The following is a 15,199-nucleotide window of genomic DNA, read 5'->3' as shown; positions in this document are numbered from 1 at the left end:
TATAATACAATATTTACTTGTTAATTATACCTCCACACATTTGGAAAATAGAATCATTGGAAATTCCATTTGAAAAGCCATATTTATCTGAGTTATCAAATTATGTACATTCTTCTCTAGTCATCTCTATATATTACCTACTTTTTCTCTCTATGCAACGGAGACTATGTATTTAGTGAACTTCCTATCTCTATGAATTCAGTGAGAAATTTGTGTTCATTGTCACTGTGAAAGGCTAAATTATTCACTGAGAAATTAGTAAAGAAATAATCACAATATTTTCACTAGTACAGTTCTGTTAGAGTGAACAGGTTGGGTAAAAAATTACATAATTATTTTGTAAATGGAGTATTTTAGATACAAAAAAGAGTAAGATTAAAGCTGTGTTCTAATTAATAAATTGATGCTCAATCACACACGTTTATTATTTTTTCACGAAAACTATACATAGGAAGAGAAGTGATGATACACAAAATACACAGAACAGGTAAAAATTTTAGGACAAAAGTGAGAGAGTAGCCAAGTTTAAAGCAAAGTTGGTCTCTTTCATGGTATGAAATTCTTCAGTACAAATGCCCATCATGGCTGATTCACGACACATTTCTACCTATATTTGTGTGTGTGTGTGTGTGGAAGGGAGAGAGAAAGAAATAAAAGGAAAGGAGTAGGCAAAATACACCTTTCTGAATGTTTCCTTAAGAAGGTGCCTGGTGGGGATAAATAGAGGCAGCTGTGCAGGTCCCCGGACCTCTAGCATGACCCCTGCTCAAAGTAGCCCATCACCTCAGCTCCATCCGCTCTAATGTGTGGTCATTGTCATCTTCTGATGTGAGGGTCCCTGTGGGCCAAAGGATGGTGTGAAACCTCCCTTCTCCTGTCACTCAGCCATGGCTCAGTCACTCAAAGTCTGCTTTCCTTGTCTCCTGGGGTCTCAATCCTTAAGCCCCCTTCACTCCTCAGTCTCTCCCTCCTACAAGGGTCTCGGTTTCACCCTGGGGACGCTGCCCTCTTCGTGGAGCCCCATCCCCTTAGGTCCCAGGGCTGCAGCCCCAGCGTCATCCTGGACAGCTGTGCTGAGAGGTGGGTCCCAGAGCAGCCGACCTCTGTCTTTCTGAGGATGAAGAACAGCATCTTCTCAATACCTCCCTGCCTTGTTCCTGTTGATGGACCCCCATCCCCACCAGGGGGGACATGAAGGGGAGGGTCGAGGGGCCTGCACCTGCCTCAGTGGAAAGTGGGGTCAGAGAGAGGGGGAGCGCCTCCACCTTCCCAAACAGTGAGACGTGGCTGGTCTCAGGGCCTTTGTCCTTCTGCTGTGAAAAGCAGCACAAATTGTCCCTCTGGGGCCAGTTCTCAGGGCCCTGCGCTCCACTGTGCAACAACTGAAGGGGCATCAGAGAGCCCACCATGTGAGGAGGCCTCTCTATGACACTGAGGGGTCAGTGTGGGGAGGAGGTTGCAGCCCAGTGAAGGCCTGGTTGAGGGTCCCACCCCTTTGTGAGGAGGGGACTGTGGAGAAGGCAATGCTTAGGGAGGCCCTGCCCTCCCGCAGGTGGGATGCTGACAGTGTATTCTGACATGGTGCAAAGCGCACCAGGGCCAGCAGGGGGTGCGGTGGGCATGTGTCTGAACCACATGTGATAAGATAGAGCTGTGACCCAAGCACCTGGCTGCTTAGCTGGTGCACTCTCCTCAGTGACCCCTGGGCCCCAGCAGATCCTTCCTCCCAAGGTCCCAGAAGAGCCCATATCATAAGTTACCAGCTCCATGTCATCCAATGATAAACTCCAAGGCAAAGGGGATTGAATCTTGGTTCACAGACAGGCTGGGAGAGGTGAGGGGAGGAGAAGGGGAAACAATTTGGATGAAGGGCTCTTGCTCCCATAAGAGTGAGGGAAGGGATGAGGGATAGATAATTGGGCAGCCCTGTGTCATCTGGGGGAGGGAGAGAGAGCTCTGGGGCATCTCCGTCATGGTCCAGACCCCTCTCCTCACCCTCCTCACTCACTCACAGGTGACTGGACTCTGGGGTCAGGTCGGGTCCCTAGGGGGATACAGGGACGTTTCCTTCCCCTTGGTGTCCAGCCTGGGGTGTGGGAAGGGCCCTGACTCTCCACCTCTGTGACTCTGTGTCCCTCATTGCAGGGTCCTGGGCATGGTCTTTGCTGACCCAGCCATCCTCGGTGTCAGGGACCGTGGACCAGGAGGTCACCATCTCCTGCTCCGGGAACAGCAACATTGGATCCCATAGTGTGTGTTGGTTCCAGCTGTCAGTGGTGCTGCCCCAAAACTTTGACTCTTGGAAGTACCAGGCCCTGAGAGATTCCAGATGATTCTCTGTCTCCAAGTCAGGCAACATGGTCTCTTTGACCATCTGTGGGCTCCAGCCTGAGGACGAGGTGATTGTTACTGTCACACATATGACAGAGACCTCAGTGTACTCAGTGCTGTGTGCCCACGAGGAAGTGAGACATAAACCACCCCCCTGGGGCCCCTGATCACACCTTCACTCCTCTGTGATTGACGTCACCTCTGTCACCAGCATCTGAGGGTCTGAGCCCCCTACATGGGTCTGTCGATCTGAGCATGTCCGTTCCTCTGATCCCCTGTAGACTGAGCCATTCCCATCGATGCACCCTCTGCCTGCTCATGTCCACACAGGCAGGAGCTCCTTTTCCAGGGCACCCGGTCTCTCCAGAGAGACAGTGATGGGGACAGAGGGAGGCTGACTCCAGTCATGTCAGAAACAAGAAGGACCTAGAGACTGCGCTGGAGCCGACACGGATCTCACATGATCCCAAGCTCCTGGTGACGACAGTGTTAGGAAAATAAGTGTATTAAATTGTTGGGATCTAATTCTCATGAAAAACTGAAAGACAAAATATTCTCCATTTTTGGACTTATAATCGATGATCTAATAAAATTCTGTGCATACTCTGCTGATGCAGCTGAAAGGCAAGCTGCTGTGGCCTCTTTGTGGTGATGGAGACATCCCTCAACCCACACCCCCGGTGTCTAGAATCCCAGCTGCCCAGGTCCCTCTCTGACACCAGGAGCAGCTTCATGAAGAGCATCGGGACAACAGTCCTCCTCTAACCGGAGGGCCCAGGTGTGTCAGAGAGGCTGGGTGGGGTGGGGTCTGAGGTCATGTGGGACAGTGTGGGACAATCCTGAGACGGCCCCTCCCAGCTGGGAAGCCACCCAGGGCTCCAGGGGTTCAGCCATCAGTGTGCTCACTGGGCTGTGCTGACCTCCAGGACCCAGGGTCATCAAGAGCCAGGGCCTCCGCCCCCTGGGTCAGCTCATCCCTCCTCTACCTCCATCTCCCTGTGAGGACCAGGGCAGGGAGGCCAGAGGCAGACAGAGAGCAAGGGCTGATTTGAGTGTATCCACTCCACCCCCGATGAAAGTTTCAGGAGATCCAGAGAGACTTAGGGCAGCTCTGTCTCCACAGCACAGCTCTAGGGCTCAGAGTCTGGGTCTCTCCCGTGCCCTGAGCTCCTCTCCTCCTCACTTCCTCACTCCCCACACAGGTGAGAGTGACTTACCCTCGGGATGGAGATCCACCCCCAGCTCTGCCCCACGCCCCCACCCTCCTTCACAGTGAGCTGGGATCCTGCCCTCACACTCCTCTCTGTGCCCTACAGTGTCTGTGGCCCAGGCAGGGCTGACTCAGCCGCCCTCAGTGACCAAGTCCCCAGGACAGACGGCCACAGTCACATGCACTGGAAAGAGCAAAAATGTCGGCCATGAGGGGGCAGCGTGGCTGCAGCAGCAACCCCAAGGCCATGTCCCCACACTCTGACCAGCAGGAATAACATCTGGGCCTCTGGGGTCTCTGAGAGATTCTCTGGCTCCAGGTGAGGCAGTGTGGCCCCCTGAGCATCTCTGGGCTCCAGCCTGGAACGAGGCTGATTATTACTGCTCCGTGTGGGACAGCAGCCTCAGTGCGCACGCGGGGCCCCAGGCCAGTGGGGAAGGAGACACAAACCCTGAGCTCCCCAGGCTCACCCAGCGCATGGGGACCTCCCAGAGCAGCATTCACTGCCAAGGAAAGGACAGGGACTGGGTTCCAGCTGACAATTGTGTGGCCTATTCAGGAGTATTAAAAATAATACAATAAGTGAAAATTTCTTCATCTGCATGATTAACAAATGTATAGGCAACATCATTGTGAATGCATTTGTGGCTATATGAAGATGCACATTCATACACCTTAAAAATGTGTAATAAAGGATTTCAAGGTTTAAGTAAGAGAATATTAATTTTTCGAGATTTTTTCTTTTCGATTCCATTTGGAGGTGCTGGGTTCCCCTGCTTAGAGGGTCCATCTCTCCGACCTCAAGTGGCCATCCACCAGCGTCACCAGCAACCAGCCTCCCCTCTTTTCCTGACCTCGGTACATGACCTGACCTCTGATTTGAAGGCTCTTCCAGTCTTTCCCAGGGTGATCACTTGACTCATCCCACAGATCCCAGCTTACATATCACAGCTTCGTCCAGGCTCCTTTGTCCCAATATCCCAGGGCACACCCCACATGCACACAGAGCCATGTGCACAACCCACAAGAAAACACAGAGCCATGTGCACAACCCACATGCACACAGGGCCGTGCCAGCATAGGTGTGTTCCTGTTGCGCCCTTTCACTGTCCTCTCACACACCGAGGTCAGTGTCTGCCACAGCAGGCAAGGTTGGAGCTCTAGGGTGGAATGGACAGAGACTGACAGTTTGAAAATAATTATAGTTTTTCATGAAAATAGAAGTGCAGGTGTGAGAGCATCACTGTCCCCATGTAATCCTAGAAGGCCTTTCTCATTCCACTCTCTTGGGAGTAACGTTGGGGAAAACTGCTGTAAAATCGAACACTCTGCGTGGTGTGCTTAGGGATGTCACAGCGGCTGCGGGATGGGCAGTCACCAGCAGGGGCAGCAATGGAGTGTCCTCAGACTTAGGAGAGGCAGGTGTTGGGTCAGACAGATGTTCAACCACTCAGTGGGCTCCAGGGCAGTTGGGCGACCTGTGTCCTCACTGATGTGGGACTTGCCTTCACCCGTGAGGCTTCCCGTGACCCTGTGAGCTCCTGGTTTTGGCTTCCTAACTGATGGCTTCCAATGTAGGTGATTGCCTCCTTTTTCCTCAGGGAGTCTTGAACAAGGTGGGGCTGACAGACCATTAGGAGCCCCAATGCACTTCCAAGGAGGAAGTGGGCTCCTGGGAAGACTGTGCAGAAGACAAGACACAGCTTGTGGGTGGAGTCCGCACTGTGGACCCTCAGGAGACAGAGCTCAGTGGCGCCTCAACCAAACCCGGAAGTCTTGTTCTTCCAGCTTCTGGTAGGGGACCTTTACAAGATTTTAGGCACAGGACCTGCCTTCTCCTTGGTTCCACATGGAGCAGGTGCTGTGACACCAGACTCACAACGCCTGTCTCAGTGTGTTGGTCACTTGGGCAGAAAGTCCACACTTTCTGCCCTGGAAGTCTGCATGTGGCTTATTCTGGCTCTGAGACAGAAGCCCCATAAGTGTGATGACTGATGTTACTTGGGATGCAGTGTGAGTGGGATGCAGGTGATTACCCCAGACCTCAGGTGACTGCCTAATATCTTACAAGATGCTCTTCACTGCTGGGCAGGTGGACCAAGACCTCCCCTTTGCTCCCCCTGTTCCACTCACATGCCTCTGTCACTACCTGTTACCAGTACTAGTGAGTGTTAGTGACTAGTCACTCACTGGGGTGATCTCTGCTGTCACTTCTGCACCGGGACCAGAGTATCTAAGGCCACAACATTCATTTGGATCATTAAGAATGTCTACTTCTTTGTTCCCATGAATTCTATGCCCAAACCATTGATATCATTACTTTAATTGAATTTTCTCATGCTTGCAGAATACTGTGGAATATTAATGGAGGTACATGGGCAAAGGGAATCACCTTTGCCTATTGCTGATCTTTTTGGAAATGCTGCCCTTTACCACTCCATTGACTAAGATGCTGCCACTAGGATTTCATTATACGTGTGTGAGAGAGTGTGTCTGGCCATATTATAAATGTTTCTGTTTGTGGCTTTTAGTTTTATGTGACTTTTATTAGGAATTGATGCTAAATTTGGTCAAAATCCCTTCCAGTATCATTTGAGACCGTATGATCATATCTATCTATATATATTTATATTGTGTGTTATATTAAAACATTTCTTAATATTGCATACAACTTGCATCATTGGAATCAATGAAACTTGGTAATAATTCATCAATTTATTAATCTAGTATTGAGATCTCTTCGTTAATATTCTATTTAGAACATTTGCGTAATATCTAATGTTGTTCGTCTGCCATTTTTATTTTTCTGTAATTTAACTGTAACATGCATTATAACTGATATAACTGATCTCTGAAAGAACTGGTAAGTTTTCCATCCTTTTAAGTGTTATTTAAAAATAGAGCAAGTAGATTGGAACCCTCTGGTCTCTGATGTTTTTAGAGCTTCCATGTGAGAATATCTGTCTGTTCAGTCATTCTGTGGAGTGGGTCCATAACATTTTGTATTTCTGTATTAAAATAGGTAAGCTTACTTGTTTTATTTCCAGTAGAGCCAATTTTGATCCTTCCTAGAAAAGCACGTATTTTACCTGTTTTTCACAGACATTATCTCTTGCATTTTCGGCATTTTTCATTTTTCCACATATGACCAGCAGGGGGTGATGTGGGACTGCCCGGTGGTCCCTACACAGCGGCTCAGGGAGGATTTTTACTCAAAGCAGCGTGGGTACCAGCAGAATGCACGGTCCCCTTCCCAGCATCTCCTCTACTACCACACGGATTCAGAGAAGCACCAGGCTCCAGGTCCCCAGCTGCTTCTCTGGATCCAAAGATGCCTCGGCCAACGCAAGGATTCTGCTCATCTCTGGGCAGCAGCCAGAGGATGAGGCTGATTATTACTGTGTGATTGTGCACAATAGGGCTTCTCACAGTGACACAGGCAGATGGGAAATTGGGACAAATACCTCAGCCCACTCAGGCACTTGGAATAGACGCTTCTGCAATTTTACAGTAACTTGTAGACGCAGTAGCTGTGCCTGGAAGTAGTTTCTGGTTCACATCGGCTGTCTTCCCAATTTCCCAGTCAATATACCTGCAATCTCAGGTAAACAAACACCAAAATGAAAACCAAACCAAACAGAATACAAATCTCATGATGACACCGAATCTTTGCCTGGTGACCCATGTGTGATAAAATGAGAGCCTTTGTAGCTGGGCTGTTTGTCTTGAAAGATGGGAAATTAGCCTTTGCTAGATTTCTTCTTGGTGGGAACCCAGGGTCCATCCAGCAGATACACAGTCCTCCACAGCAGGGACTCTGCTCTGTGAGGGGTCGGAGCGGAGACCTTCCCTCCCTCCCAGGCTCTTGTGCTCAGATCTGGCTGAGGCTCACTGTGTTCAAGCACAAAAGATTAAGATGTAAGATGTTGTGAGAAACATCCCAGGAGGAATTCCAGGCACAGAGCTGGCCTGACACACTTGCTGAGTGCCTGGACCTACGGTTGTGATGTCAGCAAGAAGGGGAGACTAAAATGGTGAGCCTGCAGCATGGAAGCTGGGTGAAGTATGTCCCACAGTTGTGACTTTCCTACCTCCGATCCCCCTCAGGGCACATGGGACTCCCTCCGGTGTGTGATCTGGAGCCTACAGGTACACACTTGAGTTCTTCTCTCCTCTTGTATCTCAGTGGACCTTTCCAATTAGACAAAGTGTAAGAGAAGGACAGTGGAATATGAGCGAGCAGAAACTCCCCGATATGTGCATGAAGTCAATCCAACCCAGGAAGCTCTTTAGAAGGACCCAAACCATCTCCTTTAAGGGAATCAACAGAAACTTAGGTTACAATGGAAATCAGCATCAAGGATTCCCAGAAAGAGCCCCTAAGTGTGTGTCCTAGGACAGCAGGGGTTCCAGACCAATCTCCAGATCCAGGTCTGTAAAGATAACCTCCTAGACTACTGCAGGCTCCAGCCAGAGGATGAGGGTGATTGTCACTGTCAAACAGCTGCATGCAACCTCGATGCCAATCCTAGTCCGTGGGGAGTGAAATCCACTCCCCGGTCTGACCTAACTCTCCTCTATCCCTGCCTGGAGGCAACACCAGCCGAGGTTTTGGCTTCTGCTGTCACTTGTGCTACTAAAACCAGAGGGACAGATGCTTTTTAGTCAGTCCACCAGTATGGATGCAAAAAAAAAAAAACCCATTTTATTACTGGTTTTCCAATGCAAGCAAATCATTTTGTCACCAGAACCTATACAAGCACCTCCCTGCCTCATGCATGCATGGAGAAGAGAAGTCAGCCAGCGACAGCCAGGAGACCCAGGTCCTCCTCTGCTCAGTCCCCTACATGTCCCATGAGCCTGGCCCAGGCTTTGCTGATCATGCCCTGAGTTCTCACACCCATCACCTCCTCACTTTCCCCAGTTTAATCCCACAAATCTTACCGGTTTTACAGCTACAGATTTTTTGTGTGTTTATTTTATTTTGGAGGGGGAGATGTTTGAAAGCATCTCAGGTCATTGGGATCTAGAGCCTATGACCCAACCCTCCTTATCACAGAGAGCCCTGATATTACAAAACAATTTAAAGACAGCCCTGTTCATTAATCACATCAGCATATGGAGCAGCTACCAAATAAACCTGGTCAGGGCCCAGTGTGAGTTGTGTAACAGATCTTGGATGCCACTAAGTCAAGGAGGGAGGGCGGACCTCAAAAAAGAGAGATGCACATAGCAATGGTTTACTTATCAATATTCAGACTAAAAACATTGACAAAACTTGACTAAAATAGGAAAAACTACCAGAAATCTATCACAGATTCAAAAGAAGAAAGAATAAATCTCCAGAACAGCCATTAAGGGCAAATGAGCCCAGAGTGATCAGCAGGAGGGAGGGCGCCTTTCTCCAACAGCGCCGTGTTCCAGTGGCCACTAGAGAAGGCATGACCAACACTTGTGCAGTGGGGTTGGGGGGGTCTAACAGGAGTCCCTCACAACAACAGCAACAATAATGGTGACAACAACATAAATCAGCCTGTCAGGGTATCCCAGACAGATTTCTCACCAGTATGAACCAACAGAGTACACTGTAGAGTCTTAGGCCTTGAACTTTTAGGATGCTCCAGACATATGGCAGAAGCAAAGTAAAATGTTGGGTAAACCTGAGATATCTGGCGCCGTGAGGACTGTGCGATGCATCCCGTATTTATCCATCCGGAGGTCATTGGTTATCTACAGGCAATTAATGTCTCAGACTCAAAACCCATGAAACGACCTACTTGTTTTGCTATTCTGGGTAGTGACATCACAATGATCTGTGAGCAAAATCAGGACATCCTCCAGGAGAGTTGAGTGGAGTCAGAGGCACTGGCCCCTGGATCTGAGACCAGCAGAAGTGCTGTTGGACAGGTCCTGAGAGGGCAGTGTTCTGGGCAAAGCAGGCACAGAGAATGCTCTACTGGCTCTTGCAGACTTGGGCATTGTGTTTTCTCATTGAAGTGAGGCTTTTTGATACCTTAGTTTGTTTGTTTGGCCTAAAACTAGGTTCTCATACCCAGTCTAGGGAACATGGTGTACAGCTTGTAGCCCCATCTTCTCAGTTTATGCTCCCAAAGCCCATCCTTGGCAGCAACAAATTATCTGATCGTCTCACATTCATCAGATATTCCTCAATGTCAAGGTCAGGCTGCCATGAGGCCAGAGTCCACGATGGGTCAGGGAAAAACCAGAGACACATAGTCTAGCTGTGTTTGATGCAGGGTAGCCGAATGTTCATGGGTACATCCATCCACACCATTTAGGAAGCACCAACAATTGGCTGGGCTAGATGGGGAATAGGAAGCATTAGAGGATTTGACATGGAATATATGAAATCTGATTAAGTTTATGAAGTCCTGATGCTGCAAAGAAGATGAGTGGGTAGGTGGTGAGAGTGAAGGCAGAGACCTTTCGGGGGTTGTGGATTTGCTACAAATATTAGACTGGCGTCCTGGATGCCGTGTTCAGTGGTGACACAGGAAAGTTTTCTCTTTAGTTGTCAAGTGTGGAATCTTAATAAGCTTCACTCCTTCTTCTCTGAGATTCACTTGAGATGTTCTCTCTCCATTATCTCTTGTGTCCACAGGCTGATTTATCACATGGATCAAAAATGTCCCCGCAGTCTTAGGTATCACATCCACACAACAAATCCTCTTGAATGAGAGAGACTTCCCTCCTTGATCCATTGAACAAGAATCCTGGTTGTCATGAGGTCCAGACCAGAGCACTTAGACCATTTCCCCTGATTCCGTCATGGCATCCCAGGAGGGGATTTTCTGATTGGTTTGGGAAATTAAAGGCCTATTTCTGGAGCTGCAGTGGGGTTTTTCACATGCTCACCACATGGTTAGGAAATTAGGGGTCTAGAGAGGACAAGAAAAGGCAGAATGTTTGCCTAAGTGGTCCCCACCAAGCACATCACTCTGTCCTCCATCCTCATCATTAGTTCATGTTGATCCTAGCACTGTGGACACTGGGAGCTGAACCGGGGACACAGGCCACAGGTTCCTGTCTCACAGAACTCTGCTTCTGGCTCCCAGACCTTTCTAATGGTCTGCAAAGGATCAATCTCAGGTGAAACCACACCCACTTCCATCAGTGAGACATCAATCTGAAATTCAATATTCTCAGGAGAAGTAGAAAGAAGCAAAAATCCCTCATGAGGACATCCTCTCTCTAGAGGGAGTGAGAGGATGATTAAGGTTCAAGAAACCACAGTAGTGGCTGGTGCCAATCATCACATGCGCTCCTCTCCACCATCTACCCTGTCCCTCAGGTGAGGACCAGTCCCAGAGGGTCAGCTCCTGAATCTCTGGATGCATGCTCCATTCCTGGCCCCTTCTACCCCCATCCCCAAGCACATGCTCCACGAGGTCAGTGAGGGGTCATTGCTGAGATTCTCCACCTCATGGGGTCCAGGTCACAGGTGCTCTATCCCAGTCACCTACCACTTCTATGGTCGGGTGTTGGGATCAGAGTGACCCTGAATCAAAAAGGTAAACACCTGATTCTCATACAAGTATAGAATGAACCAGTGTAAAATATTTTATTCAACTCATACATTAGTGAGGAGACCAGTAAATGGTAAGGATTGGTCACAGAGCATAGCAAAAATCAAAGTCCTTATATTTCAGCAGGAATAGAAGCTTTGGAGCAAAGTTTTTGAGTGTTGGAGATGCACTGCTTAATCTCGAACAAGGGAGGGATCACATATGAGGAAAGAATCTGGGTCCTGCACAGAAGCGGACCTGCCTCCATGGGGCCGGTCACTTCTCTGTTCTTGATCCTGATCTAAGAGGAGTTTGATAACAGACGCCACCTCAGTCCTGACCGCTGAACAGCCAATGGCGACACGAACATGCTCACCCCTGAGGAGGCTGAGCAGAGCATAAAGACTGCCTTTGGGTGGTGGGGAGGCAACATGAGGGGCCACCTGGCCTGACCCTAAGGCAAGGGGAGAGTGGACAGAGCAGTGGGGACCAGAGCTGTTTCTAATTGGCTTTAGTCACTGTGTCACATCTGATGAATCATGGCCTGGACACCGGGGGGTGCTCAGTGCTCGTTCCTGAGGTTTTTGTGGCTGATCACAGCTGGGACCAGCCCCCTGGCACTGCCTGGTGCCCTCTGTTCAGGGATCACAGCTGTGAACTCCCCACTCCCTGGCCATCGTTAGGCAGTGAGACCTGAACCAAGGCCCAGTGAGAGATCAGAAAGCTGGGAGGGTCTGATGTGCATGTGTGGGCCCTCCCTCTGTTAGAGTATGAAGAGGGGAAGGGAGAGATCTGGGAGAAGCTCTGCTTCAGCTGTGGGCCCACAGACGGTGGGAATCGGTGATGACCTCCACCATGGCCTGGACCCCTCTCCTCACCCTCATTGTTCTCTGCACAGGTGACTAGTTATGGGGACAAGGGGCCCTGGGAAGATACATGTCACCCTGCTTTCTCATCTTGTTTCTAGACCCCAGCATCACCATCTCTGTGTCTTTCCCTCTTCTAGGATCCTGGGCCCAGTCTGTGCTGACTCAGCCGGCCTCAGTGTCTGGGAACCTGGGCCAGAGGGTCACCATCTCCTGCACTGGAAGCAGCTCCAACATCAGTGATTATGATGTGCACTGGTACCAACAGCTCCTGGGAATGGCCCCCAAACTCATCATCTATGATAACAGCAAACGGCCATCTGGGGTCCCAGAAGGATTCTCTGGCTCCAAGTCTGTCAACTCGGCCACCCTGACCATCACTGGGCTCAAGTCTGAGGACGACGCTGATTATTACTGTGAGTGCTATGATGCCAGCCTGAGTGCTCACACAGTGCTCCAGGCCTGTGGGGAAGTGAGACAGAAACCTGCTTCCCCCCAAGCCATGGGGCTTCCCTGCGCAGCCCCCACTCCTCGGCCACGTCAGCTGCTTCCTTGGTTTGTTTGGCCCCAAACTTTCTATGACTCAATCCAGGGTGCTTTGTTTAGAGACTATGTCCTCGTCCTCTCAAATTCTTCCCCTGCTGCCTGTGTCTGGTTTCAACACATTATTGATTTTCTCAAATTGAGCAGACATTCCTGGATGTGGGGGCAGGCTGCGCTGGCCACAGCATCCATGCAGTGTGTTAGTCTGGCAGGGCTGCCACAGCACAAAAACATAGATGAGTTGGCTTAATCCAAAGAAAGGTATTTTCTCACAGTTCTGTGGGCTGGAAGTCCAAGATCAAGGTGCTGGCAGGTTTGTTTTTTCCTGAGGCCACCCTCCTTGGCCCACAGATGTGTACATTCTTACTGTCTCCTCACATGGCTTTTTCTCTGTGTACTTACCCCTGGTTTCTCTTCCTCTTTTTAGAAAGACACCAGCCCTACTTGCTTAGGAGAACCCCCCCCATGAACTCTTTTACCTTAATTACCTCCTTTAATGCCTTATATCCAAAGACAGTCACACTGGGGATTAGAGTCTCAACATAGGATTTTGAAGGACACAGTTCAGTCCATATCAAGGGGTCAGAAAAGAACCAAGGACACAGAGTCCAGCTATGTTTGACTCAGGATGACTGTCCAGATGATGTGCATCCACACAATTTATTGAACACCTATTATGTGTCAGACTTTGGTTAGGAGCTTAGGATAGTAGGTGGAAAATATGGGAAAGTCCCAATGCTCAGGAAGCTGACACTCTCAGGGGAAGAGAGAGAACAAACAAACAAAACATGCTTTGAAAGAAAGATGTCCTGGGAGAGTGAGGAGAGGCATGGCGGTTGGTGGAGATGGGAGAATTAGGGGGGTGAACAAGGAAACAGCAGAATGTGATTTAAGTGTATTTAATCCAGGTGCTGCATAGAAGGTGAACTAGGAGGAGGGGAGAGTGAAGGCTGGGACCAGGTGGGGGTGTGGATGATACGATGTCAGACTAGGAGCCCTGGAGGAGGGGAGGAGCAGGTGGGAAGGAGAAGAAAGGTCAGGGTCCCCATGTCTTGAAGGTAGGAGGGACTGAAGAATGGAAATGGGAAAGAGAGGAACCGAGGCTGGGCTCTTGGGAACAGTGCGGGACGTAAGTGAGTCGATTACTTGAGACAACATGATGACCCCATATATTTATGACAGGATTATTTAAACCTTATATTTTCAGGAGACATGATCAGCTCCTGACAAATGGGACTGTTCACACGAAGTTCTAGGAATGCACGTCTCTGGTTTACTTTCATCTCACATTTGATGTAAACTACACCTGTGCCTGTTAAACTTTATCATGTTGTTGGAGGAATAGAATGTGAAGGATGAACTCAGTCCCCTCGTTCGCAATGCTGCCCCCATATTAGAAATCTTCCACTTTGGAAAAGATGAAAACCACAATTTCCACCAGATTACTTAATTTTAAACTCAATAAGTGGGATTCTGTAATAGGTTTGTGTTTACATCCTTCCAGAAAGTTCTTTTATGTATCATGAATAGATAACCCCTAATTGGCTACATCTGTCATTCTGTTGATGAGAAAAATGAGCCAAGAGGAATGGACAGGCTGATGACGCTGAGACGACTCATTTGCAGATGCAACCCCAGGCCTCAGAGCAGGGGGTCTGCTCTCCTACTGGGCAGGGTCAAGGCAGACATGTCCACACATCCTGATCCCAGTCATCTCCTGGGGGACGGGAAAGGATGTGCTGGGAAGCAGGTGTTAGGATGGGCTCCTTAGGTCCCAGGATGAACACAGTCTAGTAGGAGAAATATAGAAAACTCTACTAGAAATCAAAATGTGATGGATGCACCTAGAGAAAGACAGCCCTTCACTGCAGGGATGAGGAGGGAGGAAGGACTTAGGCAATGCTTTACATTAGAACCAAATGAAAATAGTGAGAGGATTTTTCTAAGATATGTATGTCATGCTATCACTAGGTTAATACGTTCATTCAGAATATATGATTTTCCAGAAGTTCAATCAGTCCCTTCAATTGTTAAACACATATGAGCTAAAGTGAGTTTAAAGTGGCCCTGAGCCAGGCGCAGGGACCCCCGTCACGTAGGAGAGAACCTCATCTTGCAGGGGCTTTCAACCTGGCTGCTTAACAGTCTTTGGTCTGGAGAATTCTCTCCGAGGAAGGAGGGACAGAGGGATACTTTGGTCTGTTTAGAACCAGAAATTCAGGGTGGGCTACAAAGTTTGGATTGTGGTATCAGGAAGACAAATGGCAAAATTTCACAAGGACCAACTGTAAGCAGGGCTGATGAACGCTGCTGGATTCTCTGTGATTGTCTCTACGTCCTCCATGTGTATATAGAGAGTCTCCAGGCTGTTTTCCCACATGGACCAAACTTGCCTCTGCAGTCCCAGGCATCATATCCACACAACAATCAGTCCATAAGGAGAGAGACTTGCCCTCCCTGTTCCACTGATCAGGAAATCAGCTTTCAGGAGGGCTGGACGAGCTCACTTACACCATCACCCAGCCCCACCATGGTGAGCAGGGAGGGGATTGTCTGACTGGTTTAGCTAACATAAGGGCTGTCCAGGAGCACGTGTGGTCAATCCTAGGCCAACTGCATGTCTGGGAGACTTGGAGTCCAAATAGGAGAAGAAAATGATAGAAGTTTTACCAAATAGGTCTCTAACATTTCCTCACTCTTCCCTGCACCCTCATCGTCAGTTC

General features: G+C 49.0%; 1 gene segment (V, D, J or C); it reads left to right on the top strand.

Moving 5' to 3' along the window:
• Positions 1-11,874: 11,874 nt before the first annotated feature.
• LOC124232442 (immunoglobulin lambda variable 1-40-like) lies at positions 11,875-12,405 on the top strand (the record flags this gene model as incomplete). The annotated part of the segment is given in 2 exon segments: positions 11,875-11,965; positions 12,074-12,405. Coding segments are annotated over 2 exon segments (387 nt in total), but the record flags the coding sequence as incomplete, so codon positions are not given.
• Positions 12,406-15,199: the final 2,794 nt, after the last annotated feature.

The sequence above is a fragment of the Equus quagga genome, unplaced genomic scaffold, assembly GCF_021613505.1.
Source record: "Equus quagga isolate Etosha38 unplaced genomic scaffold, UCLA_HA_Equagga_1.0 HiC_scaffold_6128_RagTag, whole genome shotgun sequence".
NCBI classification, from domain to species: Eukaryota; Metazoa; Chordata; class Mammalia; order Perissodactyla; family Equidae; genus Equus; species Equus quagga.
This window is presented reverse-complemented; position numbering and strand designations above follow the sequence as displayed.